The 27,877-nt window shown below is 40.1% G+C and overlaps 2 protein-coding genes across 5 annotated transcripts in view; one reads left to right on the plus strand and one right to left on the minus strand.

The window, feature by feature from the left end:
• Positions 1-17,167, minus strand: part of LOC144472778 (rho guanine nucleotide exchange factor 10) — a 98,407-nt gene extending 81,240 nt beyond the window's left edge. The window contains exons 1-4 of one of the 2 annotated variants that reach the window (XM_078186116.1): positions 16,170-17,167; positions 3,824-3,990; positions 2,168-2,436; positions 31-315 (exon numbers count right to left, since the gene is read on the minus strand). In XM_078186116.1, coding sequence (XP_078042242.1) covers positions 31-315; positions 2,168-2,436; positions 3,824-3,931 — 662 coding nt within the window. In that variant the 5' untranslated portion in view covers positions 3,932-3,990; positions 16,170-17,167. Of the gene's footprint in view, positions 1-30; positions 319-2,167; positions 2,437-3,823; positions 3,991-16,169 lie in introns of both variants that reach the window. The other variant, XM_078186115.1, reaches the window with a different exon arrangement.
• A 5,497-nt stretch (positions 17,168-22,664) lies between these two features.
• Agxt (Alanine-glyoxylate aminotransferase) lies at positions 22,665-27,305 on the plus strand. Of its 3 annotated transcripts, XR_013494395.1 has the most exons (8): positions 22,665-22,747; positions 23,189-23,406; positions 23,862-24,062; positions 24,144-24,301; positions 24,610-24,765; positions 25,699-26,046; positions 26,421-26,627; positions 27,167-27,305. XR_013494395.1 is itself a non-coding variant. In XM_078184950.1 (7 exons), exons 2-7 carry the CDS (start codon positions 23,230-23,232, stop codon positions 26,575-26,577), a joined length of 1,197 nt encoding a protein of 398 aa, XP_078041076.1. In that variant the 5' UTR covers positions 22,665-22,747; positions 23,189-23,229; the 3' UTR covers positions 26,578-26,970. The 3 variants fall into 3 exon arrangements, 2 of the variants coding, with proteins under 2 accessions (XP_078041076.1, XP_078041077.1); XM_078184950.1 differs by lacking the exon at positions 27,167-27,305 and having other exon boundaries at positions 26,421-26,970; XM_078184951.1 differs by lacking the exons at positions 22,665-22,747; positions 27,167-27,305 and adding an exon at positions 22,798-22,888 and having other exon boundaries at positions 26,421-26,970.
• The last annotated feature ends 572 nt before the right edge of the window (positions 27,306-27,877 follow it).

The raw sequence follows: 27,877 nt of genomic DNA on the forward strand, positions 1-27,877 counted from the left end.
GCTGTAGGAGTTACTGTTCTTTTCCTTGACCTGTAACTTGCACTGGAGCTTCCACTGAAGCCACTGTCCATGTCACAGCCAACAGGCGAAAGGAGGTCGTCGGTGGGACTGACCGAAGATAACAGCTCCTCGGTGGACGCTTCCCGTTGATCCTGGTGCTCGTCCTCGTCGTTGTTATCGACCACGGTCGGCATCAGCATCGCCTCCACGCTCAGGTTTAATTCCCCGAGCACACGGCGATGCCGTGACTGGACTCGTCGTACCTCCTCCGCCACCAGGGACCTCCGCGAGCCGTGTAACGCTCGGTGACATTGTCTGCTAATGAATCGAGCCGATTAATAGACGGGATCAATTATACATATTTCATCGGCGGACGTGTTTCGCTTCATGAAAAGCATCTGGCCACTTGATTCTGCCTGCGCAGGTGATATCAGCCAGGGCTTGAATGAAACTGTACTAATTTATTCTGAAATTCGATTGGTTTCAATGGGAGAATTATTTTGTGATATGGAATTTTTCTGTTCTAAGGAAAGTTGTAAATTCTTTGACATTTTTACTCATATATACATACATAAATAATTGCTTCTCAAAAAATAGGAGAAAGTTCTGATTGCTCAGTAATTCCTGTTTAAAGAAGTTTAAGCTCTTCCAAAGAAATTTCAAACAAATTACAAGTATATTCAAGCCCTGTTTATGATTTATTCAAAGAGAAATACTGTTGAAGTATTAATCTTATTTTTAAATTTTAAAACAGTGGTATGGTAACTTATACATTCCTACTTATATTTAAATAAAAACCGAAAGAAAAATTTGTATATTTCTATTTTCTATCATTTCTGATGCTAAACTATATAAATAGGATTTCCTGTAAGATTTTCCTTTAAATATCGCTAAAAATGTAGAGAAGTTACTTCGAATCCTCTACTTGCACCCTCGACCGCGATAATAGCTAATAACTTATTAATTGACTGTACAGCGCGTGACACGAAAGCAACGGCAAGTGAATTATTGAAGCAGCAACCTCCCCAGAAAACTCATCTTCAATCATTTTAAATACCGATTGGAATAGCCGGTGCGATCAAGGGGACGCGCCTTTCTATTCACGAGTGCCAGAGCATCGATGGAAGCAAACGGACCGTCTCCTCCCTCTCCCACCGGTCGGTCTTAAGAAAAGCGTCGCATAATAATTTACCAGTGAATCGGAGTCAATTTGAATGGGTATTTATCTTGTCCCGATGAATGACTTAGGTCTCTCGGCCGCGAATGCGCCGCGGACAATCCACGGCTGTTGTTTTCTTGTTGTTCGCGACTTAATCACCGTCGCCGGGCATCCGGTGGCCGGGGCCCGGGAGACGCGTCGAATCGGGCCAAGTGGCCGGGGGACGGAGACGCGCTTGTTGTCCACTTAAAACCGCATTCAGTTCGCGTTGGTGAAGTTCAGTTCGCGTCGGGCGAATGAACCGCCGCGTATTCATCAACCGTTTAGAACGAATGAAACCGTAATTTCTGCTCGCCTATATCGACCGTAAGAAGCCCGCGGGTCTCTCTCCCTTGGAAACTAAACCGTCTTCCGGTTAGGAATACGATCCCATCGGGGGTATCGCGGTCCTCCCGGCTTCTACAGGGTGTAGAACTCGGTTTCGATCGGCTTTTTTTTTGTTATAAAAGTCGGTTAGTGATCGAAAAGTACACAGGGCTATGGAGAAACTTCGCTTTCTATAAGGTGTTAATATATTTATATTTATTTGGTATGGCCATGCAGCCGATTTTGTATTATAGGTTAATTACTTTTAACCCTAGAACGACCCCTTTCCATCTTTCGATAAAAGTGACATCATAGGATTGCGAGCGATTTAAAATAAAATTTTGATAATTAAAATATTACTTATTACTTTCAAAATGTAAAACATGAAGTGAAGAACAAGGGAATATTTTATAATGTTTTAGTATTTATTTACACGTTCGCAGAGAATTTAAAAATGTTGCAGGGTCATCGATAAGTCCATAGGGTAATTCTAGGGTTAATTTTGAAAACGTTCTTATATTTTAATATTTCTTATGGTAATAATATAATAGAGTATATAATAGAGGTATAAAAGAGAATATAATATTAAAATCGTGCAGCGTGAGATATCGCCAGTTTTTAGTATTTTGATCGGCTTCTTACTTGATCTCCGAGATCTCCTCGTAGATATTCTCTTCCGTCCCGTAGCGGGTCATGTAAGTGTGCCTCTTGAACGTTTCCGGGCAGAGGGGCGGTGGTGGTTGCTGTTGAGGCTGGACACGGCCCAGACCCACTTCCGCCGGATACGTACCATGCAGCCTGCTGGGCCCGGGGTTGTAGTAAGCGTACGAATAATCCTGAAGGGGATGCTGGTGAGAAGAGCTCGACATAGCCGAAGCGACCGTAGAATCCACCAGAGCTGCACAGGGCATCTGAAAAGATTTAATATTATCGAATTTAATATAGTGTGCGGATATTAATTGTTAGTTGGTGATTTATTATTTGGGGACTTGAGATTATTGATTAGAGGCTTTAGTTTATTAACTGGAGACTTTAGCTTATTAATTTGAAACTTTAGCTTATTAATTTGAAACTCTAGTTTACTAATTTGAAATTCTAGTTTATTAATTTGAAATTCTAGTTTATTAATTTGAGACTACAGCTTATTAATTGGAAATTTTAGTTTATTAATTTGAGACATCAGCTTATTAACTGGTTCTAAATCGATAATTGAGCCGTCCAGTGCACACATCGATTAACTCCACTTTTTGAAAAATCTTAAATTTAAGTGTCAAAGCACTTGGTATAGTCATAACTTTTTATATTTATAATAACTTTCCTGAATAATAAAGATTAACACCATTAAACAGCAAAATTTTTTTGGCCATTGAAAAATAAGTAATTTATTTCAGAAGCCATTCTGATTAACTCCATACTCTAATGTAATCGTTGATTTGTTGCCATGCATCAATGCTTTTTTTTTAAACAGCCGAAAATGTTTCCCCCTCTCAATAATACTGGTAATAAAATCGCATTGGCAAACAGATAAAAAAAATGTTTGTTTGGCCAGAAACTGAAGGATCTCGTGGGTCTCACGAAAGGGCATAACCGATTAAGATGGTCAAAACTGCTCTTAGAGGTTTTTCAATGAGTCATATACCGTTCGATAGCTGACCTATAAAAACTCATCTGCGCAAAATTTTAACCCTGTAACTTGTCCGTGAGGGTAGTTACAGAGTAAATTAGATTTCGCGGTTTCCGGCATTTTTCCACCTTTAGCGGCTTTCTAAAATTTTGAAAAAAATATGGCTTATTTTGGACATCAAGCCGGATGTTATAGAATTTTTTCAGGTAAAAAAAATTTTCCCGTTAAAATCAGGGTCGCCACAGTAATATTCCTGATGAATTAATCACAAATAATATATTATAACAGAACTGTCAACATTCATTTTTATGGAAAAGCTGTAATAAAAATATATAATAACTAACTCTTTCTGTAATGAAAAACTTAAAAATTTAAAGACTGAATTTAACTTTACTGCTTTTTTCAGTTGCCAAATTGATTAACTCCACCAGTCACATAAAAACTGTAACATTACCGACGATTATTTTTTGGCTATTCTTTCTTGTTAATTTTATACATCGTTAAATGAAAGCTATATCTGTATTTATGCATTCTACATTGTATATGTGAATCTATGTTATAACAGGAATTTTAAAAAACAATTTACATCATTTCATCGCGTTTCTCGACTTTTTGTTTTATGGAGTTAGTCGATGTGTGCACTGAACGGCTCAATTAATGAAACGTATTTGTACCTGATTGTGAGGAGGTGGATATGGTGGAGGTGGTGGAAACTCCAGGTTGACTCTTCGCGGTGTCGTGACACCCGACGCCATTCCTGGTCCTCCCAAAGACGAGGCCATAATGCATCGTTCTTTTGCTAGCCAATGATACGCTTCTTTCTCATTGTTCCTTTAGTACCCTAGGAAAAGATTGTAAACGTTCATTATCCACATTGCATATCTGCGACAATTTTATAATCAAATAAATACAATTTTATAATCAATTTTATAATCAATTTTATAAACAAATTGCATAAATAAAATATAGTTCTTTAAATTAGAGTGTACAAAGACAATAGATTAACATTACAGAGAATATTTTGTGCAGCTATTTACTTCTTAGTTAAATAAATGCCTTTTAATTATTGATAATCGCTTCATGTAATATTTAATCTAATTTTTACACCAGTAACATTTAATGTAATATTTAGCATAGTATGCACACAGAAGTATCTGTTAATGCTGATCAAAAATTAAGGATCCTCCTCAACAGCGAAGATCAGACGATTTCCCGAAAATAAATCTCGAGTGAGTACTTTATGAACTCATAATATCATAATTCTGTGGAAAACGCGCCGATCGAGGTCAAAGCCGATCTTCCTTTCAAAGAATCTCACCGACGCGCCGGTAACCAGGCGTGTCGTGCTTTGATCGCCGCGCGCGATCTACACGATTTTTAACGGGAAAGGTATCATTAGGCTCTCACGGCCGAGCGGTTTGTCCCCCGCTTAAGAATTTATCACTTGCCGCAAATAAAAGAGTAGTCGGGCCAAGTAAGACGAGACTTTATGTATCTACGGCCAAAACCAACCGCATAATCTGTCGAGTGGATATCGATTTCAATGGACCGATAGAAAATAGCGGGGACTCTGATTATAATTGGGAGCCTGTCCCACACAAATAAGACCGTCGCGGTCGAATTGAATTAACGAAATCTTCTTACTGTTAAGCGACTTTTGCTAAGGCTAAATAAATAAATAAATAGTAAAGAGCATAATAAATGTGTTTTTATAAAAACTGCAGTGAATAGGTTTGAACAGATAATTATAGTCTAGCATCTATAGTGCATATAAAAGTCATTGAGAATTAATTTTATAATAAAATATACGATATGTAAAGCAGCATTTATTTTATATATATATTTTTAGAAACTCCTATAAATCGTCATCGATTAAAACCCACGTCCATGCCCCAATAATAAATAATTCAGACATCCAAAGCTCGGATAATCGAACTTCCATCACAATAAAAAATTTATAGTCTTGTCTAACGTCGACCAGAAATAAATCTTCACCAAACCAAGGTTATGTCAAGGTTATATAAAAAGATCAAAACATATTTTTACCCGTGGAAAATCGAATTTTGAACAGAAAATTTAATGAGACAAAATGAGCAGAATTTTGATAACAACCGACAGTTTTCCACGGTGTCCCATTACGAGGAAAAAAACAAGATCGTACTCGGTGTTGCGTGCGTGACGGTGAGATACGATCGTCGGGCGATGCTCGGCGGGGGGAAAAAGATCGCAGGTGCGAAGGGGGCCCGCTGATCCGCCGACGATTGAGATTCAAAACGCGGTGTGTAATTCGCGAACGCTGTGTACGCGCTCAACGACGTGTATAATCTGCGCCGGGTGCGAGATCCGGCTAACAAGATAAATGTCGTGTTGTTCGCGACGCCCGCATTTATCCGTGTTCCCCCGTGCGTTGCAATAACAATAGAAATTAATCTGTTTATCGACGGAGACCGTGATGCCCCACGGAATCAGCTGACTCCCGGTCTCAGAGCGTTCGCTCGTGAAATCTTGCGATGCTGCGCATTTCCGATGCAACACTGTTCATTTATAAGACGCTGCACTATAATTTAGGATTAATTATTATTTTATAGATTAATTATATTAAATATCAGGGTGGAAAATATGAAACGGGACTTTTTCAGGGTTTTATAGTTTCCAACCTGATATTTCACGCCTTGTGATTTATTTTATATTTTCTAATTTGAAAATGTGATTTTTATATTTTCTAATTTATTTTATATTTTGTAATTCGTTTTATACTTTCTAATTTATTTTATATTTTGTCATTCATTTTATATTTTTTAATTTATTTTATAGTTTCCAGATCATTAAATATTTTCTAATTCATTTTATATAGGCAATCTGCAACTTTATTTTATATTTTCCAGTCTATTATATATTTTTTAATGTATTTTATTTCGTATGGATCATTTTATATTATACAGTATATTTTGTATTTTATAGTAGACTTTATATTTTCTAGTATATCTTAAATGTTACACATTATTTTATCCATTACAGTTCACCTTATGTTGCATACATCCTTCCATATTTTCCAACTAGTTTCACGTTTTACAATTCTGTCTATATATTTCAGCTTATTTTATATAATTTCCATTACGAATTCTCGGATAAATAAGTTTGTTAACGAACTATTCACAATAACGAGTCCGCGACTGAACAAGCACAAACGATCAGAGAAAACTCATTTCGTACTACCTGGTAGCTCCATCGTCGTAATAACAAAAACGGGAGAAAACGCTTGCATAACATCACATATATGTGTGTATGGCGTCAAGCGTCGACGTGTGACCCAATTCTTCAAATTAAGGACAACAAGAGCGAAGACGGATCAATCGAGTAAATGCGGCAGACGATGCCGTGGGTGGCGATATTGACCCGAAGTGTCTCGAAAAAAGAAAAAAAGCAGAAGAAGAAGAAGAGGAAAAGCAGAACGATCGCGAATCGTAACGGGGCTGTATCCGCGGAAACGACCATCGAGTTCGCCCTGTGTGGGAGGCACATGGGAATGTAGCCGGGCAGAGACAAGCCAGACCGGGCTTCCTTCGCATGATAAACGACCGGCGTCTATCTTCACCTGCCCACGTAACGTTAATGCAGTCAATTACCGGCTAAAGTGATTCGGCCGGAGCCATAATTCTTTTTCGATCGAGCACGCCGATCGAAATTACCGACATCGGGGAACGATTACGCGCGCGCGAGCGCGAGCGCACAATCATCTTGCATGTAACATGGAAAACTGGCGGTCCTGCGATGGTGCGAACTCGAGACTACGAGCTTCAGCAACAGTTACAAGTCTCGATTTTACACGTTTTAACACGTTCGTCGCCCAGCGTGAGTCGCTCGAATTTGACATAACCTTACCGGGCACCAATTCAATAGTCAGAACGCATAGGAAAACGTTATATTTTATAAATTAATATATGACAAATACAATAATGTATGACTTTTTAATATTTTTATTTTGTATATTTTACATTTACTGGTGCTTATTCTAGTAAATTCCTGTGCTACAAATGCGATTTTCATAAATTAAATGGCATACATAACCCTAACACTTTATCGACCAGTAGCCTATAAATCGACTTTTCCCCCCGATCGGTAGCCTGTATCGGTTACTATTATCCTTAATTTGTTATCTATTATTGAGATAAATGTGTTAAATTGTACTACAAGCTTCAATATTACTATATAAATTTTTAAATATTAAATACCTTTCGCGATTAATAAGATAAATAAAATCAAAGTAAAAATGAAAATTTTTATGACCGGATAACCGATCGATAAAATGAAACATAACCTGTCAGCCAAAGATATGGTTGACACGGCGACGAATATTATAAAGAACAATCCAGGAGAAACTAGAGCTCCTGGTGTTGATTTGTTGCAACGTAGTTCTACAACGGTCCTGTCGTTGTTCTACAACGCGCGGACTCGATGATTTCAAGCAATGGACAACCATTCGATGCAACTTTCGATAACGGTAGGAATCTCGGTGACGGTAATCGGAATCCGAGAATTGTGTAACACCCTCGAGAAACGTGGATCTTATCTGGCCACGTGTAACGAAATGCAAACGTTCGGGGCATTCTTTTTTATCTCTTTCTGTTTTTGTTTCAAAAGAAAAAAAAAAGAGAAGAGTTTCTCCAGGATCGACCAGCTTTCGTCACCGTGGGACACGGGGGCAGGGAAAACGATAGACAGTTCGAGGGTGTCGTAAATTAGACCTTTCTCGGAAGCGATTCGAGGGCCCGGCGCGCGTAACGACTGTTTTGGCAACCGCGGACGCGGCGTTTGCTCGCAGGATCTACAGGGTGGTCCGAGGAAGTATAACAGAGGTCGTATAACACATTCCTACGGCGGAGCGCAGAAATTGTGACCGCAGGATGATCAATGGTTCGGGGAATATTATTACCGGGCTGTAAATTTCTATGCAGAATGAAGTTGATTTAAGTGAATTTTAAGAAACAGAAGTTACGGTAAAATGTATTTCAATTTTTCTCATAAATGTCTAAGCGTGAAGTTCGATTTGTCGATTGGAACATCTGTTATGGTGAAAGTAAGCTAGCAATGGTATTAATTTTATTAATATGCAATGTTAAACGCAGTTATATGCTGCTAAATTTAATATACAGAGCCATATTAAATCGTATAGAATTATAAATCAATCAAAAATTATAACAAAGCTGTTAAGGTGCGCGCGGTGTCGTCCGAGAGTGGCTCGGCTTCGCGGTTGTAAGGCGCGAAGTTTTCTAGTATAGAATATACGGCACTCGACGCGGCACGGTAGTTTGACGATTTACCGAGGAACTACCTTGATATATTTTAGATATTGGTGTTCGCGTGTTCCCGTAGTCTCCTTGTGAGACGTTAGTTCGTATGTAGCGGCGCGCCGAAGTATGGAGACCGATGTGTCTCGGTTGACGATTTGAAGAAGAGTGTGTTCTAATCGTTCGATGCTCGAACTCGTGATTCTTCTGGGGGTGTGGGCGTTTCTGCCTTTTGGGGGTTTCCTCGAGAATTGCATTTTGGTATGATGGAGGGGCACTGATTGGCCTTTGCCGATTGCTGTAGAGTACCAATCAGTGCCTTCTTTAACGCGGTGACATCCCCTTGTCAAACCGTGAGCGTGTTACGTTGTATATAATTTACAACGCCAAAAGTGCTACGGGAATCGTCCAGGTCAGCCGGCGACGTTTGCGGTACCGTCGCGTACACGGTTCGGGTGACCCTTCGGATTACCCGGTTTATTGCACGTCCCAGCTGTGGGCTTCGAAATGCAATTAGGCAGTTCTCTCAGAAATCTTTAACTTTATGACACGGAATGGTTATTGAGGAAGGCGGTAATGAAATTAACATAATTCTGATTGCCAGATGTAGAAAAAAGCCTTCTCCTCAAAAATAACCTTCCTCACGTCCGTGTCATAAACCCCATCGGCAGAAATTCCAGGCGTTTCCGTCTTCGGGACGAAACAAAGCCTAAAAATACTATACAATGTAACAGGGACAATGTGTCCACATAATTACGTAGTTTGTGTAATAATATGTAAGAAATTATACATGGCATAATTACTATAATATAACTATTAGAATATAACCACTATAATATAATTATCAGACCGTAATTATCATAACTTATTCTTATCACATAATTATTGTCATAATATTCCAAGATGACCGTAATAATTATATCGCCGTGCTACCCATAAAAATGAAACCACAAACGGTGTACTCAATATTTATGGTTCCACTCATAGAATAACAAGTGTGATTCTTTTAACAAGTATCCTCTAAACAATACATCCCACATTACGCTGATACCACCACCCGTAATAAAACCCTTTACCTTCCATTGCTATTCCATCCCCTCCTCTCTTTCTCTCCCATGTTCCCATGCGGTAATTGCAATTCAAAAGTAATAAAAGCAATACACGTAGGTACACGGGGAGGGTCGATGGACACGTATGGGGGAGGGGAGGAGAAACGGTTCAGACGGTCAAGCGTTCTCGTTGAAAGCTAGTCCTTAAAAAGATTAACATGGCCGACTGAACGCGTAATGAACCGTGAACCGACGAACGTCGCGATGTAATATAATCTAAACTTCGCGAGCTCCCACTAAATAATATTGTTTCACTGTTTAAAAAAAAAAATGAGAACCCATCGGACATGCTTTATCATAATTTACTGCCACAATCGTTGCTCGCAATTAGGCTGCGAAAATTTGTACTCTTACGGCTCACCGTGTTCGCTGCGTGATCGAGTTTGCAAAGAGTAACGCGAGAAGTTTAATAGAATATAAGGTGGTTTCATTTAACTATCCATTTTATTTTTTATTTACTGTGAATATTAAATAGTAAAAACTTTAAGTTAGACTTAGAGGTTAAGTCTAACTATAATTATATAATATATATAATTAAATCTTAAAGTTAATTTAGACGTGAAGAGAGTCGTTTACAAAGGACAAAGGATTTAGGCGCGAAGCGGCAACAGCGTGGCAAATTATATTTATATCTAGTTTATTAATAATATACGGAGCGTCCCAAAAGTCATTCGCGATCAGGAAAGGTCATTCCAAGCAACTTTTTCCTTCAAAAAAATATTCTCCGCGGCTGCGTTTACGAGTTATTAATAATGCTCATTGCGCTAGAAGACCTCGCCTTCTGTAAAGGAAAAAGTTACTTCAAATGATCTTAGGTACCTCCCTTTTCTGAACTGCAAGACATTTTATTTTAATTGCACATTGCGATCAGAGAAATTTCAAATTTTCAACAAACAATAAGCCATTACTTCATATATGAAGCTTAATATTCGCGGATATCCATTCACATAAATCAAACAACAGCATTTAGATAATTATATTATTTGGTCATTTTACCATTCTCGTACCACGTTTCTCTCTAATTGCAAATTTCCACCAGCACTGCCGCCTATTCCACCGGACGTGCAGGCATTTTCACTAACTTCAACCGCGACGTTGAAAAAAGGTAACGTCACCGATGCGCGTACTCAATTTTGTCGCGGCTAATAAAATTTCTCGGAGGAATTCGCCGTTTCCGTCTCGCGTCGTACAGCTTGATGAACAATTTGCTAGAATTACGTAGTCCGGAACCTCGTTTCGCGACTTTCGTTCCGACGCGACGCCTCCCGACGTTTCGCGAAGCACACGCACATAGGCACGCGCGCGCGCGCGTTCGTTCCCGCGGGAACCCGTTCAACTGTTCGCCTGTTCAACGATCGGATCCGAATTTGTAAATATTTCCGATAACGCTTGCGCCGGTTTTCCGTTCACCTGGCACACACTATCGCCATGATATCGAGTGCCGCGAGTAACAACAATTTCATTCAATATTCTCTCGCTCCAGCTGCCGATCGTTTACACCCGGTGTTTACACGAAAGCGACGACGTCGAGAGAAACTCGGGGAATAGAGCTATTTAAACGGGATCCCCTCGCGGAGATGTTTATGGCTGCTGATGACTCAAATTGTTTATAGACAATTTCCTGGTACACGGTACACATTCGAAAATTGGCCCTTATGGTCGTACACAGAGAGACTTTGTAAATATCTGAATCGATTTTTCATAAATTTTGGACAAATTGATGTATTTGTTTCGACGAATTGGAATACGATAGAATAATATATTATATTAATTGTTTAAAGGAAAAGGTAACTCAATTTTTATTTGATCAAAGAAATTGCTTTCACTTCACAGAATCGTTGAATTCAAGGGAAAAATCAAGGGAACAGAATATGAAACAAGACGAAAAGAAGTGTAGATGTAATATAAACAGAGACGTAACAAATTACAGTGTAATTGAACATAAATCACAGAGCACAAAACAGACAATAATTAGTCAAAAGGAGATTAGAATATAGATTGAGGAAAAGACAAGATTATCTATAAAATAAAAACTATCTATGTAATAAAAATGAACTTCTTTCAATCACGTTAGTAAATTGATACAGTGGAATATTCTGAGAATTTTCTTATGTTCCTACACTTCACTATTTCAGTTATTTTTCTCATAAATGCATAAATGTCTAATATAAAATATATGGAATATCAGAACAGAATCCTTAAAATTTATTTATGTCCCTATAGTTCTCTATTCCACTAGCAATTTCGCCATAAATACTTAATAAATAAATAGATTTCGTTTTTGTATAAGGAATGTTTTTCCTTAAGGGTTTCCAAGAGCTTTTCTATCGTTCAAGCATACCATACACACGAGTTCTAAGGAAATGGAAACCGATCCATCTAACGGTCGAGATAGCCGTATAAAAATACTGGTGTACGCGATGCAGCAGCTCTCGGGACCTTGTCAATAACACCGTGGCGGACTACAAAGGCGGTTGTCGCCGGCCGCGGCCGAAAACACAAGGTTCCTCGAACTGAAATATCGTTTCCGGTATGTCCTGTCCGGAGCGCCACGAATATACGCGCATATTTTCGACGGACGCCGGGCGTATTTTTGGCCGAAGTCCAACAACTGGCCTAAACGATAGGAAGAAGAAGGGCCCAGGGGCTCCAATAATGTTGATTTCCTCCGGTACGCGACACCCGAAAATATTTATACATCGACAACAAGCGACTGGATGCCAATTTATCGCGGCCTAAGTCAAATTATTCGTATTTCGCATTTTGACAAATTTTTCGAATAAAATGCGTTTAAAAATCCCATATGTTAGTCACTTTGCGGAGTTGTGTACCCGGGGACATTGCTCTGAAGACAAAAGTCAAAAGTTCTAAACGAAACCAATTTATTCTAAGGGCTCATCATAGGGCGTGAACTAACAGATTTTAATTAGTGTTCTATATGTCATTTAAATCTTAAATATGGTTGCTTGATAAAATATAAAACCCTTTTTTTATACAACATGTAATTTACAAGAAAAATGTATATTGATAGCAGCATTTTGATTACTTAACTGGCTCTTAAGAATTATTTAATTCGCGTACGAATGCAGCAGGGAAGGCTATTCAAACTTTGAGAAGGATTTTAAACAAATTAAGAAATATTGTAAACGTGAGAATTGCTTCGTATGATTGGTTAAACAATTATGAAGTGCAAGGCGAGTTCCTAGTGCAAACACCTGCAATCTTTGAAGTTTTGCGACTTTCACAGCGTTTCTAAAATTCAGACCAAATATGTGATTGCAATCCGAAAATATATTTTACTGCTTTCGGGGGCTTTCCGCCCCGCAGTGTGCGATGTTACGAGTCCCAGGAGTGCAGCAAAAGAGCCGAGGACCTCTCTAATCCACTCTCGAGAAACCTCTCGCGCTTCTACGCCGGGCTTTGCATCGCCTCCTGTTTCGTTTCATCCCGATTCGAGCGGAAAGCCGGCGAGAAGTCAAGTCGAAGAGAAGCGTGTCCAATTTGGTAGGGCCCCGACTTTCAAACCACCACGCGCGTTCTCCTCCTTACCCGGTCAATTATTCGCCTCCATTCAGCCAATTATTTCGCTGGATTATTTCGAGAACTGGGAGAGACCCGAGGGAGAAAAACTCGACACGATTATATGGTGTCGCATTGTGTCCCCTTGTGGTGTACTCTCGCTTATCGATCCCCTCGACAATGGGGGAAGTCAGGCTAGTGACATACACGCTGGTTCCGACACGCTTCTGGCGTGGCGTACCCGCTCGAAACAAATTCGGCAGGTGTTTTCGAGGGTCGTCATTCCACTTCTGAATTATTTTCCGGCGAAGGTGCGGTTTTGGCACGTGCTATATTGCGTAGAGAGGGTCGTTTTATTTTGAATTGATTTGTATTGTCGAAATAGAGATTTAGTTTCATTTTATACAATTTTTTATTTTGTTCCAGGACTTTGTAATTTTTTATTTTAAAAATTTGTATTAATTTAAATTGTTGTCACAATATGACTTTCACCATAAATTGAATTCTTGTAATAATTTGAATTTATATAAAAATATAAAAAATTGCTCTTGTTCCATTGCAATATTTATTGGATCAAATGAACGCAGAAACCAAAAACGAAATTCATGTGAAAGATCAAATGCGACACTAAATGAAATATACAATAATAAACTTCAGTAAACTGTAATTGGTTTGCATGAAATTAGACTTAATTTCTGCAATAATGTCAATAAAACGTAATTGTCTTAATAACCCTAACAAATTAAAATAGTCTTAATAACTTTGATAAATTGTAATTGTCTCAACAACTTCAATAAATCGCAATTGTCTTAGTAATTTTAATAAATGGAAAGCGATACCGATAACAATCGAGAAGTACGCTGTTTCGTACTTCGTTCGCTCGCGTTTGCAAAAAGTACATCAAATCGGCGTCTACCTCTATAAGGATACCTCTTACAATGGTGGCCAGTTATAAGGTTGGTGAGAAATGAATGACCGATGCATCAGCGCAGTTGGGTCTCACGTCTTGCAACAAATAATTTATGTATGTCAATCAAAATAATCCTTACCGCAAATTACAGACTTTCCCTTATCAAGTTACACGATTACCCGCATCGTTCTTGTTTAAATTCTCGTGTTTTCGGATTAACATAATATCCGCAAAGCTTCCGCAACCATTGCTCTCGCGACGATATTTTTCTGCCCGAGAGAGAATGGGCTGAAACACGAGAAAGACGATACTCTGCCGTCGCGTTTTAAGCTCTTTTTACGAGGCTAATATTTACCAACTGCTACACATTTGTTTGCTCATTTTATCGGGCTACAGAGTGTAGTAAACAACACCGTTAAATTCTGATATAACACTTCCAAAATATAACAGGTATTTCTAATTTATTAATGTATACTAATAATAATAATTCGCATTTATTACGCGTTATACCATAGCTTTTATAAGCATACTTGAATTATTTTCGACGTACTAAAATTATTACCAGCAGAAATGAACTACGTTAAGTTAATTGTTAATACTCATCGAACTAAGCAAATTTTGTCCTTTTTTCAAGTAAAGTAAAAAGTTCAGATTTATCGCTCTCTCAATTCGATATGCTAAAAATAGAATTTCGATAAAATCAGTCCTCTCTGCACTCACGACGATTGCCTCCGAAATTTTCAAGGAATCTTAAACACATGGTCGCCATTGTAAGTTCAAACTGGCAAGTTTTCTCACGATCTATCGCACGAGGCAATGGTATTTCGAAATGGGAACGCGATACCTATTGACTCGACGATTATGAATCAAAGCCGGTAAGGAGAAACGAGACTGCACACGACGGATTGAGAAATTCGATCGACACGAAATTTCACGTCAATTCTGTAAGCGGAGAAAAATTGCCGGTCGGAATTAACAAAGACCGCAGAACTGTTAAGATAACTGTATTGCGTTCGGTCAGCCTGCTGATCGCCGAGTTATGACGAGTATACTCGTCGTCTGTACTTCGCCTTTACCTTCAAACAATTCTAATTTCTTTACTCGTTTATCCAGTAAATTCCCTATAAATAGCTGTTTCAAAGAATACCATTCAACCAAGAAGCAATTACCGTTAATCGCGCACGATAAGAATTTAAATTCTCCGTTAACTTTGATAGTTCACTTCTCCTTTCAATACCGCCGATATGAACGAATTGCGTGCTAACTGAACTCATCGGAGGCAGTATCCGAAGCATGAAGCATGCGTGTTTCAAGATAATAACATTGTTCATACGTATCGAATACGATTTAGAATGCTACAGACGCGTGACTCGTTTTGTGTTCTCATGATCAATGTCGTCGGACTGTCGAAATTTGGCTGATTGACGTTAAGCGACCTTTGCCTGTGTACGAAGTTTGAATATTCGAACAGCTCGATAACTTCAAACTGTGGTAGCCAAGTCAGCCAACACCATGTTTCTTCTAGTACTTCAAACGACAATTTCGCTTCGATAATTTAAATGTAACATTACGTTGCCAGTTTTATTCAACGTATCTTTCCGTATTTGCCCGTTTCACACACTCGTTAAAAACACATAATACCACGGCGTAACCTCAATGTAATAGAAACGATTAAACGCGAGTAGCGCGCTTAGAAATATTACGTATTTAAACAATGAGAAATACTTATACCATCAGCAGTCGGATTTGCTTGCGCGATAAGCTTCTATTCAGCCAGGTACTTGAACTTTTCCGGCACTCAGTATAATACAGGTATAAACGGTCGAGAAATCACCCGGTTAACAGGTTAAGAATTCCGCCGTTCCGCTCGTTTCAAAAGCAAACTCGGTTCCGTTTAACCCTCGTTCGTGCACCGTTCAGGTAAATTTAACACAAAAGCAAATTCTCCCTTCCGATTCTAATCGTCCCCGTGGAAACCCGTAAATCAGTTCAACAGTTTGCGGACACATTTTTTCCTAGTAATTAGCTGTTTGCGTCCGGCCCTCCTTAATTCATTAAAATATTAATAGAACGATGGATCGGTCAAACGAGCGACGGAGAGGTTTACGAGACCGCGGCGTTCCAGCGTGTCGGAAAACCGATGACCACACGGAATATAAAGCGTCGACGCGTTTAATAACATCGGTACACTTACCTGATAGTTTTCGCGTTGTGGTCGAGAACACGGGATGCCACGGTGATATTATGTCGTCAGCCGTTGTAAATCCATTCGAAATCGGAAAAAGGTCGTGCTTCGCGGCGTAAACACACTCGGACCGGGCCACACACAGGCAGAAAACACAGGGACCATTCGTTCGCGCCTCGTGCTTAGATAGTTTTGCGTTCGCTCATTGTTGAATGTGGCCAAGCACGCCCCCTTTGAGAGACCGGTCGACCGAGGAGCGGAGCAAAGAACGGGAGAGCAACGGAGAGCAAGATCGAAGAGAGAGAAAGAGAGCATGCGAGCGAGAGTGATAGAGACAGAGGAAAAGAGACAGACGCGGAGAAAGAGAGTGGATCGCCGAGCGAAGAAAGGGACAGGACGATCGAAGGGAATGCAAGATGAAAGGAGCGAGAGCGACGACACTGGAGCCGAGAGGAAAGCCGTACGGATTTCTTAACCACAGACGACACTTTCGGTAACACTTTATTCACTGATTCAGCCGGATCGATCGGATCACTAATGTTGGACGGGCCCCGGATCCACGGGAACACCGACCACCGGTGACAAATACTCGGCAACGATTGTACGTTGGCCGAACCGCGCGCGGCGTGTGCTTCTTGCGGGAGAACTCGTCCTCCAGGTACGAGGATCGACGAACGATACCGATTTCACACGAAAATCGACGCGCCGGTCGCGGGTCGGTCGGTAAACACTAGTCACCCGAATCGCGCGTACCGAGTACCATTGGCACGGTGATCGAGTATCGATCGCCACGGACTTTTCTCATGCGCGTGTTGTTGTCGAAACACTCTTCTCCGTGATCATCGTGCACAAGGCGGAACAAGGACGCGCGAACGAAACACCGGAAAATACACAGAGCGGCGCGGCACAAGTGTCTCGGCGGGTGTGCACGAGAGACGGCGAGCACCGCGAATCCACAGAGGTTCCCTTTTTCCAGTCCAACACACAAAGCGTTGCTCCTTGGTCGCGGCCCGGCCTCTACTGAGAAACAAGTACGCCAGGGGGCAGTCACGAGCAAGCGGTTCTCGGAGAGCCGGGAGCCTGAAAACCGTCTTCAGAAATCCCCGGTGCCTGTCCGTGCACGCTTTCGGTGGATGTATAGGGTGGTCGACTACACTCCGCGACAGTGTGTATATCAGATAAATCTAGGTACGTTATACGAACAAATTTTCGGTACAATTAACCCTTTGCAGTCAAGCGATGACTTGAGAGGCGCCGCTAAAAATTGTTGTACCGCGTCTCGAAATAATTTTACGAGATTCGTTTATATTGAAAAAGAGACTGTTAATAGTGCGACTGAATTTTATGCGCACAAGATGAGAATACTGTAGACCAGAACAACAACTTTAGATATCGAGTTAAAATGGCTTCGATTGCTAGGGGTTAATGCATCGTCATAATAGTGGTATAATTACTATATCTTGGAATTACGAAGCTGGATGAGAATGACCGATAACGGTTCCCATTCGTTAACCACGAGGAAACTATAAAATCATTTTTATTACAATAATATAACGTATAATGAAATAGAGATTTACCGTGATTAGCGAGGTTCATTTATTTAACTGTTACGGAATACTGTTGAGAGTGTACTCGATACAAACATACTCTGAACAGAAGTGGTAATTCTTAAGACAAGAAACAATTAAGGAAACAGGATCGCTCTGTATTTAAAAAACTATGAAAGTAATTAAAAGTGTCTACGCACAGTGTTAATAATATACAATCAAAATTAGTATGTATTTGCGTTCAGCTTATACAAAATCTGGGTACTTGTATCTTTATTAATGTTCTATATTACAATTATTACAGCTATAAATGACAACTTAGCTAGAAATAATTTCTCATGGTATAGACAATAACACTGACTACAAAGGAAATAGAAATTCGTCTGTATAACAGAATTGACACGGTTCTATGTAGTGTCTCATAATATCGTCGAAGATTGTTAGCGTAATCAACGTTTCGATAACCGATTCGTCGCCCAGAGGGCGGACTGTAATCAAGAGTGGCAAAATTGATAGGACGACTGCGTTTCCGTGTTTTTAACAATTCAAAATCCTTGTGGTTCATCCGTAATGGTGTGCGCAGGTTAGGTCAGAAGTAGCGTGAACAGCTAAGTGGTGTGCGAGAAACGAAGACAGGGATCGACTGGCGCGTCGCTATTGGCGGGTCTTTGGGTTGTTAATAACTTGAAAATGAAGCCGAAACCACGGTCCCGTGGCTTTTCATTTTAGGCTTGTTTCGGCTTGTAGAATCGACCACCGAGACGTCCCATGCATGTAGTCGAACACCCTGTATACGGGACCAGACGAATGAGCAAGCCAAGCAAGTACAATCCGCCCGCTCGCCTCGCTATTCGCCTCCGAGACGACGTTCCATTGTTTCGTTGTCTCCTGGCTCGGGAGCGTGGCGCACACGTAGACACGCACACGTACGTATACGGGATGAATTATCTCTAAGTAAGACTGGAACCGAAAATGTCTCCGTTACTTTGAATGACTCGTAACTATTCTCTGCTAACAATGCATGGGTTTCGAGAGGTATATATTCGTACGGCAAGAGTATCGTTCGTACAGTTATGTCTTTTTGTGATTTTCGTTTGAGATGACCTAGTTTCTCTAGCGCGAGCTTTCGATCCGTAAGAAAAGCAAGCAGTTCGAGTAATGTGCATTGGTCGACCTTTGGATGACCCCGACAGGTGTGTTCCTACCAAATCACGCTTGAACGTACAGTGAAGGTACTGTTCTTATTCGTGTATTTTTGTGACGATAACGAGTACAACAGTTAGTTGATTTTTGACTAAAAAAGACTAGTAAAAGTGGAGATCGTTTCTAATTTAACATTGCATCAGAATGTTACGTATTTAATTAATTGGGTATAACTCGTGTCCGCTTTTCCAGTAGGGTTGACGTTACGCAAAAAAACTATCGATGACCATAGGACATAACAAGACATGATTTTGGAAAGAGAATTTCCCTCATCCGAATTGCACGATCATTTTTCGTTGTAAGAAAAAGGAACAATGGAATTCTAGTTGTTCTCATGTCATTAAAAACCGGTGGAGATGATTTAAGTTCCGGATTAGATAATTCACCCTCTATACATACGTTTAGAGACGCGGTAGCGCACGTGCACGCCCGACCACCACACCGTTACCTCACACGTACGAGCAGGTTAGAGAGCCACGCGCACGCACACACACACACATACGTCCAAAATACAGACACACTCCGCTATAAACCGACCGACCGACCAGTCACGCACGATCTTCTCGTTCGTGTATGAATGTCGTAGTCCGGTTACCACCGGACTCGAACCCATCATGAGCACACAGGCTAACTTAGGGCCGCCACACACGCTTCATCTTGCGGACCGTTTTACGTGTACAGTCTTAAGTTGTGTAATGCAAGACGTTCCAGCCCACTTACACATTTTCTTCTCCGTTTTATAAAGGTGCATCGCCGATCCAGAGTACACGGCTACAGCCGTCGTAGCTATTATTCTGCGGAAAAGAAAACTAATGATGATTCAATGAATAATTAATACGCGAGTAAGCAGAATTAATCTGCCGCTTACGGCCGAATATGCAAGGGAGAATCGAATTGAAAATAAACGAAACGAGGACTGTATCTTAGAGCCCGTGGCCTATGAAAGATATTTCAGAAAACGTAGCTGCTAGAGGATAGTGGCAACGGCAGACCGAATGCACAATTAACGGACGATGAAGAAAAGTAACGGTGAAACACAAATGACGAATGCAGTCGCCGCTCAGGGTTAACAGGTTACGTAACGATCGGCTGCGAAGCGGATTGAAGATCGAACCTGAAAAATCAATCTCCTTGCGGTAATTACAGTTGTCCGAATTAATTGACAGTACCCGCACACCGTGCGGCCGATTTCAACATGCATACGCACATTCCGCGTTGCGTGAGAACATGCGACTGTGCAAGCACGAGGATCGTCTACATATACTTATACGGGCGGCCCTTATGGTAGGCGGGAGCGGGTGCGCTCGCGCGCTCACATTCGCCGCCGAGCAACCGAGCGTTCACGAACGAAAAACTTATCGGGCGTACACCGGTGGAAATTGATTGTATTGTATATGGCTCGTTTCTCTTGTCGCCTGATCGTTTCTCCTCGACCTTGCCAGTCATTTCGGGCAATTTCACCGTCGTTTGGAATGGTATTTACTATTAGCTGGTCTCTCGCACCACTGGTGACCTACGACGAGAGCCTGTAAGCAGCGTGAGAGAGAAAGGGAATCGAGATGGCTACAGGAGAGAAAGAAAGATCGTGCTCAAAGGGAACTGAAGTGCCGGGCGAACGGTGAGGGGGTCGAGACCTGGGAGCTAGGTGGAAGGTGCTGGAAGGGGAAGCCGATGTCGAGCAGAGCCGAACTTGACCCTCGTTGGATCTGCATTTTCGTCGGTTCGCTTAGCCGACAGAAAATGAACGGCTTTTTTTACCCCGTCGTTTGCGAATGTTTTCATTTTGTTGCTCGAAAATCAGTGACAGCAGAAAATACTCTTTCGGAGTTTCGTCGTGGAAATTTTTTGCCGACAAATTCCTCGGCTGTCGCGAAAACTGTTCGAGAGTCGGGAGACCTCTTTCGTTGTAATAATTATGAAATTATTACAATACTATTGCACTTAATTTTCAATTTCTTCGCTATATGTTGCTTCGTTATGAAAGAATGTATTACGCTAAAAAAAGATCTTTTCTGGTACAGTTGTTCCTCCTTCAATGGACGATTGTTCGTAGTAAGAAAATTTGACCGACGTATTGCGTAAAAAGTGGATACTTTTAGATCTCTACGCGATTGGTTACGTCATACCGAGGGTAATTACATCGTTAAAGAAATAAGACCGAAGAACTATGCATGGGAAATAACGTGGGTTCGGAAGAACACTGGAAACGAGGGGAACGTTTCAAATTCCTGTACACAGAGTTAATAGTAACGCCTATCCACGTATTCTTATTTTTATTGCAGTGAAAGGAATGCCGGGAGTGCTCCGTTATGAGCTTCTAGATGCGTTGAATACACGTTAAGGAATTTGTTCTTGCTAGGAATATGAGCTACATGGACCACTTTTTCCGCGGTGAAGCGTGCGCCTATTCGAATCTACCGGTTTATATGCGTTTAAAATAATTAATATAATTTTATTTTTTTTCACAGACGGAGCAACGATTACGATCTCTGTGTGATTAGATGGATTATCACGGCTTTTATCATTTTGCTTTCATCAACTCGAATTTGCATAAACATCTGTAGTTTATTTTTAATCGTAAGTATCTCTGTAACTTCCTTTTAATGCTGGTAAAGTACTAGTACCACTCAGTCAATTGGCATCATTTTGTACCAGTGAAACGTTTCTTCTGTTTATATTATTTTCATAATTAATTTGGATATCGGATTAACGAATTTATTTTTAAGACAGCTTACTTTTTATGATTTCTGGAAGTTACGAATTTTTCAGCTGGCAATGGTCGTGGAAACGGCGGTAAGCTGAGACGTTGCTGGAACAGGAGGACATGTTCGATACCGGTGTAAGACGGGGCTTATGACAGCACTTTGGCCGCGGGTTTGCTGTCAGGATGTAATTCATTTGCTGACTGCTCTGGTCACGTGTGTCTAAACACGTGCGAGAAGGTTGCTTCGATGCACACGCCTGACAGACGACCGCGACAGCAGCACTGATAAACGTAACTTGAAACGGGGGATAGCGTGGATACTGATAACAGCGACCCCCGTAGTTAACGATGCGGAGGGATCCACATCTAACGACTGAAAGCACTCGTGGCAAGTATTCGTTTCTTCCATTAACCCGCCTCGCCTCGCTCGATGCTTTCGAGCGTAGCCTTCTTTTGAATACGGATGATTAATGACCGTCGAACTTACAATGCAGGGAGAAAATGAACAAATCAATTAACGAATCCCAATGAAACCCACGGAATATTTTAAGGCCCCTCACGAGCGGTGGAAGGCGTCGTGGACTTGACTTCTTATTAAAATTACAAGGGTGCGTTCGTTGAGGCACGATGCAGTTTTTATTGCAAGCCTTCGGTAATTGTGGGAGAAAAACCAGGGAGCATTTCGAGCCAGGCCAAGTCTCGAAGGACACGAGTGTACGTATACCGAAGTTGAGGATGACATAGCGAATTACAAATATTTTTCCGTTTAGTAACCAGAGAGTAATATATTGAGTGACTGTCATTAATTCGTTTCAATATTGATAACGCTATCAAGATCTTTTTTTCATTTTTCTATATATCTTGCTGTTGACAACTAAACGAATTAAAAATTTCTCTTCCCCCAAAGCGATACAAACGAGATTGTACGAACATATTTCAACATTACGAACAGTATGTGTGTCTATGATAACGTAAGCAAATAGGAGATACGTATCGTGGGGGTCATGACTTTAAATGATTTGCGAGAAATTCAAATTATCTAAACGCTTAAATAAAGCCAGCTTCAGTCTACTGTGTACTTTCTCAGCGTGTACATCAGAGGAGAATTTCAATTTTAGTTGTACAGTAATAAGGTATTGCATATCTCGAATCGATAATGAGGAATTTGTATTACATGTTACAACGCATTAGTTTCTTTTCATAAGAGTTATATTATTCATTGTGTTCTATTTACATATTAACAATTTTTCAAGATTTTTTGAAGTCATAATAGTGTAAGTCTAATTTTCGAAAATTTTCATCTATGTGTTTTAATGTAATCTATACGTATTCTAAATGTTGGGTAGTAAATAATGCCCATGTTAGTTAAACGATAACATTCCCCATCCCGACCTTGATTTCTCCATAAGGGAATGGTTGATGGAACAAGTAGCTGCGAGAGAGACAGTAGCCGTCTGTTGGCAAGCGTATAAAGCAGCCGCTGCATTATGAAAACATAATTCATAGGACTTATAGACTTATACACAGATCAAGCCAATATATATTCCCGTGTTAAAATATTGTTTAACTTTCAGATCGTTTCCCTTCCGATACCTGGCGAAGAAAAAAGGGTGCAATGTATCACGAGTGGAACCAGTTCGCCGTGCACCATGAACCACCAAAGGAACTCTTCACTAAACTCCGGGTACCGGTAAAAACGTTAACGAGTCCTGGTCCGACTAATTGCTCGGAGCGGGTTCTTCGGTCCCTTCAGAATCAAATTCTCGGGCATCTCCATCCCGAAATTTTCCAGGTAATCGATTCGCTTAAATCGCGATCGTCAACTCACATTGTAAGTTAAAAGCTGCCCGATTATTATCATTAACGACAATGTAAGGCCGCACCGGCGAGGGAAGATTTAGGCATGCTTGCAATAACGGTTCCGTACAGTGCACTCTTCTTACTGTGTGGAGAGAGCGGTATTTTACCTTAACCATAAGTTTGGGTCCTTTGCACGGAAATTGAGACTCGTTTATCATGCTTCATCGAAGCTGCGGATTTTGCGCGCTGTCGTTATTCATTGTGTATTAATCCGTGGCAGCGGAAAATTATTAGCCATTTATCAACGTTATGAATGGAATTCATTTTTCTTTATTTTATTATTCATTTCCTGATTCTATATCTTTAAGTTGAACAGAAAATTTACAATTAAAATAGGAGATTAAATGTATTTGAGATTATTAAGGATTTGTGATTATTGCTTTTCAGATATTGGATGAGATTAAGGCAGGTTTGCAGTATGCGTTTCAAACTAGGAATAGACTCACGTTGGTAGTTTCTGGAGCAGGTCATGCCGGTATGGAAGCTTGTTTGGATAATATACTCGAACCTGGTGACAAGATACTCATTGTGAAATCTGGTTTTTGGGCCGTTCGTGCTGCTGACAAGGCCACGCGGATTGGGGCGCAGGTATATCGATTACTATTCCAACAATCTTTTCATCTTCATTGATATGGAATGCCTAATTTGATGTTCATTTACGTTATGCAGGTTGTGTTCCTAGAAACAGGTCATCAAAAATCAGCTACATTGGAAGAGTTAGAGAGAGCCTTGGAGGAGCACAAACCAATGGCAATTTTCACGGTTCAGGCTGATTCATCTCTTGGTTTGAAACAACCATTACAAGGTTTTGGAGAACTTGCTCGCAGGTACAATTTACAGAAAATCATTTATTTTAGTTTTATTATTTTATTGTGAACTTCCAGCACTGTTACGAAGTGTTTCAAAATTATCATAAACTGTGTTCTGCTCTTTTTATTATATAATTATAGTATTTCTTTGCAACTTTGAAAATTATATAGTATATTATAAAAAATATGTACAAGTGATCACCAAGTGACTTCTCATGAAAAAATATTAAAAAATTGTAGACTAGTATTAATAATAGTATAGTGTAATTACTAATAATTAGAATTAAAGATTGCGCGATGTTTACTACATAGAATTTATGTTTTAGATACAATTCCCTCCTGATCGTCGACGCGGTTGCATCATTAGGTGGTGAACCATTCTTTATGGATCTTTGGGGCGTCGATGTAGCATTCACTGCCAGTCAGAAGGCCCTCGGTGCCTCTCCAGGACTCGCCCCCATTTCGTTCAGTCCACGGGCAGAGTACGTAATCGGATTTCTTTTCCATCTTTTTAGCCGCAATGGAGACAGCCTGAGAACCAGGACTCGTATAGTTATCTACACGGAATATCAATTGAATCCGTGAGGTCATCCCGGTTCTCGCTACCCATTCGTTGCTCCGTGAATCATAACGCGGATGGCCGGTGAATTCTTATTCGATGACACTCGACCGTTTTCTGACTCGAGCGTACAGCGAATGTCTCCTGTCACTCGATAGACTACCTCCTAAAGTGTCTACTTCCACAGTGGAATACCCACTGACATCAATTTGTCAATACCGAAGCTTGTTAGGCTGATGGCAACATTACGGTGACCGGTTTGGGAGGTTTACTCTTGAGGAGGTTGCTCTAGACCGAGTTTCTTTTTGTGCTCAGACTATCATCGACTACGTATTCTTACTCGTTTTCCGTTATTACTGAAATTGACGTTGCTGCACCTACTCGTTACGAAGCAGCAGATATTTCCCGTAACTTTATCTATCGATCTTATCCGTAATTCTGTCCTGATGTCTGCTAATTGTACGTTGACGCTCGATTGCTATTATTAGCGAAGATTGGTACATCTATGAGACATATTTGTATCTTTATTGAGAGAACCGTAATCTTCGGAGAGCACTTCTGATGTAAGTGATATACCGTTTAAATGACTGTAGCCGTTATACTTCTATATTATATTAGCTATATAAATTTTATAATTTATATACAAATAATAAGATGGTGACTGAATCACCCGAGGTGACAAGGAAGAGATATTTCCATTGCTTGAGTTACAAAAACGAAATATTTTTCCTTGGAATATCAAATACCTTTTAGTTCATTTTCTGAAGCCCTTTACATTTTACTTTTTAAAGATTCTCAGTAAATAATTGGGACTGTTGATTCGTGATTATTTTATCATCTTCTTTTTTTGCGACAGGAAGAAATTGTTTGGAAGAAAAACGCCGTCAACTTCTTTTTATTTTGACATAAAAGCCCTCGGCGTTTATTGGGGATGTTTCGAGGACCAGCGCAGAATGTATCATCACACGACAAGTTCCACGCTTCTGTACGGTTTGCGTGAGGCCTTGGCAGAACTCGCCGAAGAGGGTCTGGTCGAGCGCTGGTCCAGACACTCGGCCGCGGCTCTTAGATTGAGACAGGGTATTGAGTTACGGGGCCTCAAATGTTATATAAAAGATCCACGGTATCAATTATCCACAGTAACCACTATAGAGCTGCCACCTGGCGTCAACGAAAGGATCATTATACAACGAGCCATGGACGGGTAGGTCACTTTCTCAATTAGGTTTTCTGGTCGGTAGCATCGAGAAGACGCTCTCATTTTACCCTTTTTTTAATCAGTTATCCGAGTAACTGGTACTTGATGTTCTATACATATACCCATTCACGTTCATCGCGGAGCAAACTTTGCAATTTAACTCGTAGAACAATTGTATTAGTAGTAACAAAATTCAAAATTTTAACTTTTAGTTTGATAAAGTCCATAATAATGCAACGTAGAATTTAAAAAAATATGAATCCAAAATATTAATGCTCTCCAAACATGTATTTTGAAAAAAGGAAATCCCGAGTGATACAATTTTGTTAGGTCTACACATTTGTTTTAATTGTAAATGTTTGGTATAACTCTTATTCTAGATTCAAAGTCGAAATTGCCGCAGGATTGGGACCAACTGCAGGAAAAATATTAAGGATTGGTTTGTTGGGAGTGAATGCTACATTTGAAACAGTAGATTTAGTATTGCGTGCTCTTGATGCAGGCCTCGAAAGTGCCCATTGGAATCCTTCATTGTAAAATTAAATTGTTGCTACCGTGAACAAAATTGTACTTGCCCACAATAATCGGTATGTATGGAAAAAAATTGGACACCTTCAATTCTTGTATTATCGATTTTTATTCGTAGGGTTATAACAGTAACTTTTCGTAGATTTTTCATAGTATTAAATTTGTTATTTATAATAATAAACATGATTGACTGATTCGACAGTATACGAAGGAATATAGCTACAATCATAAAATTTCGAAAAATACTGATACTGCTTTATGAATTTCTCTTGTTACACCTTATATGTATGCTTAACGCTTGATCTGCATTCTTTAGTGCGATGCAGGTTGCGATGCAGTAGGCGTTCGTCGAACTGCATTATCGTACAGTGAAATAAAACTTCCAATATGCTTTGGCTAATATTATTCTCACAATCAGTGTAAAACCATATTGACATGAAGAAAGCAATTTATAATTTAGTCTTGTTTTTGAATGACTCTATAGATATAAAATAAAGACACGCATCTTATTTGTATAGTAGGATATAGAGATTTATGTGATCAACCATAGTAACTGTGCTCTAATTAATTTTTAATAAGCATAAGAGAATATTTGCAGGTTTTTGTCAACTATGCGATGACGTTTGCTACTTTGTTTAACTGACTATGGCATGTCCGCAGACACTTATGAAACACAAAGAGGCCAAGTCATGTATATCTGTTTATTAATGGAAATACTGAAATCGGCATACAATTATTTCTAATATAATTATCTGTATACGTTCATTTATACGATTTTATTACATTAATTAGCAATATCAACAATTTCTTACTTTCTCTCTTCTGTTCTCATTCTCACGATTCTTTCATTTTCTCTCATTCTCTCTGTCATTCTGTCTCTCGTACACACAGACACTCTCTCTTCCTCTTGCTCCCTCGACTCGACACTTATTGAACAAGGCACATACATATTCCACTGTACGTGTAATGCAGTTACAACAAGCTGATTGAAGTAACGACGGTACCAGCGAATTAACGATTCACCGTGATTCAATCGAAGAATCGTTTCAGCACGGAACAACAGTCTGGATCTCTATAAAAATCCGTTGCCCCTCTAGAAAATTCACGACGTGTCTCGCGTGGCGTGTAAAATATCATGTAATATTATAATGTAGGCTGCCACTACGCGAGGAAAACACAATTTTTGGTCTCCTTTAACAATGCTTCACACTCGCAAGTACAGGGTATCCCGAATCGTATAGCAAAATAAATCGTTAAAATAAAAGCAAAGACCCCACGACGATGAGGTCCTCGCGGGTACGAAGCTCCG

This window comes from Augochlora pura, chromosome 7 (assembly GCF_028453695.1).
Source record: "Augochlora pura isolate Apur16 chromosome 7, APUR_v2.2.1, whole genome shotgun sequence".
Taxonomy (NCBI): domain Eukaryota; kingdom Metazoa; phylum Arthropoda; class Insecta; order Hymenoptera; family Halictidae; genus Augochlora; species Augochlora pura.

What these genes read in the sequence shown, in the direction of transcription:
- Agxt (XM_078184950.1), top strand. Translation starts at nt 23,230, where the DNA reads ATGTATCACGAGTGGAACCAGTTCGCCGTGCACCATGAACCACCAAAG. An exon ending in TTTGGAGAACTTGCTCGCAG is followed by an intron (nt 24,302 to 24,609) that starts GTACAATTTACA and finishes TTTATGTTTTAG; the next exon opens with ATACAATTCCCTCCTGATCG. An exon ending in TCGTTCAGTCCACGGGCAGA is followed by an intron (nt 24,766 to 25,698) that starts GTACGTAATCGG and finishes TTTTTGCGACAG; the next exon opens with GAAGAAATTGTTTGGAAGAA.